At 35.5% G+C, this 1334-nt stretch overlaps 1 protein-coding gene across 1 annotated transcript; it reads left to right on the top strand.

Moving 5' to 3' along the window:
- The first annotated feature begins 340 nt into the window (after nt 1–340).
- LOC141719823 (uncharacterized) lies at nt 341–1030 on the top strand. The gene has a single exon (XM_074522195.1). It carries the CDS (start codon nt 341–343, stop codon nt 1028–1030), a length of 690 nt encoding a protein of 229 aa, XP_074378296.1.
- Nucleotides 1031–1334: the final 304 nt, after the last annotated feature.

Raw genomic sequence — 1334 nt, 5'->3', positions numbered from 1 at the left:
TGATATGGAACATAATTCTGCTTCCTAAAATATATCAATCAGATATCTTTTCCTCCAAGTATTCCATTCTTCACGGAATTCCTTCTTCATGCATATCTCTTCTTACATTTGTCTAGATCTTCTCTTCCTGTGAATCAGCTGCCTTCCTTATCTAAACGTTTCCTTTAAGTCCTGATATTATCTTCTGATAAATATCTCTTGAACCTTAAGTACTGACGACTTAAGTTCTGACTTCAGTATAAGTGCTGATTTTAGTTAAGTACTGATTTGTCCTGTTTAAGTAAGATCTGAAAACTAAACATAAATCATATTAGACATGATATTATCAAATATATCTAACATGTTTAATGGTGTGTCAAGGGATAAGTGTATTTGGTTTTGCTTGATATGTTGGAGCATATGGAATCAAAGGAATAAATGGGTCTGGGACAAAGCGAATGGTTCAGCCTTCGGGGTTAAAGCAGCTGCATTGCATTTGTTACAAGACTCGATAAAAGCACAGGAATCGCAGGTGAAGCATCAATCTGCTAGGAACAACATTGCTGATAAAAAATGGAACAAGCTGCCTAATGATTGCATTAAAATCAATGTTCAAACAATTGGAACTCAGAATGGTTATATTGGTTTTGGATGTGTGGTCCGAAATTCCCAGGGGCAGTTCATTGGAGCGAGATGTGGTCGTATTAGGGGTAATTGGAGTTCAAAGGAGGCCGAAACGTTAAGTTTAAAGGAAGCTATTATATGGATCAAACTTTTGCAGCTGAATTGTTGCATCTTCGAAACTGATTCTCAGAGCTTAACTTATGCTTGCTACGGTGAGGATGGGTGTGCTTATTTCAACACTATTGTGGGTGATTGTAAGCTTGTTTTAAAGCACTTTAATCATGTGCTAGTTAAATTTGTCTTTAGGTCTGAGAATTGTGTGGCTCATGAGCTAGCTCGAACCGCACTTTCTATTTCTGACCTCGGAGAGTGGCTTGTCACTCCTCCTGATTTCTTAAATCATGTACTTGAGTCTGATTTAATTTGAGTAATGCAAGTACGTATGCTTCAAAAAAGAAGAGCAACTATGTACAAGGCAAACAACCTAAAAGCTAAAAGCATTTCCAACAAACTCTTTATATGAGCTCTTAAGTCTAAAAATAAAGAGTGATGTTAAAATTTGAGTTTCAAGAGACTCTTATAGGCTCTTTAAAAACTTAAGAGTTTCTTCTCTCTCCTCGATTATAAGAGCCTCTACCTAGCTCTTAAGTTATATTTTATATTAAAATAATCACTCCACTTTCTTTTTGTCTCCCTTTTTTTGTCCTTTTATAATTTCAATGTACTTTTAA

The sequence above is a fragment of the Apium graveolens genome, chromosome 4 (genome assembly GCF_009905375.1).
Source record: "Apium graveolens cultivar Ventura chromosome 4, ASM990537v1, whole genome shotgun sequence".
NCBI lineage: Eukaryota > Viridiplantae > Streptophyta > Magnoliopsida > Apiales > Apiaceae > Apium > Apium graveolens.
Note: the sequence above shows the minus strand (reverse complement) of the source record. Positions and strands in the feature narration are given on the sequence as shown.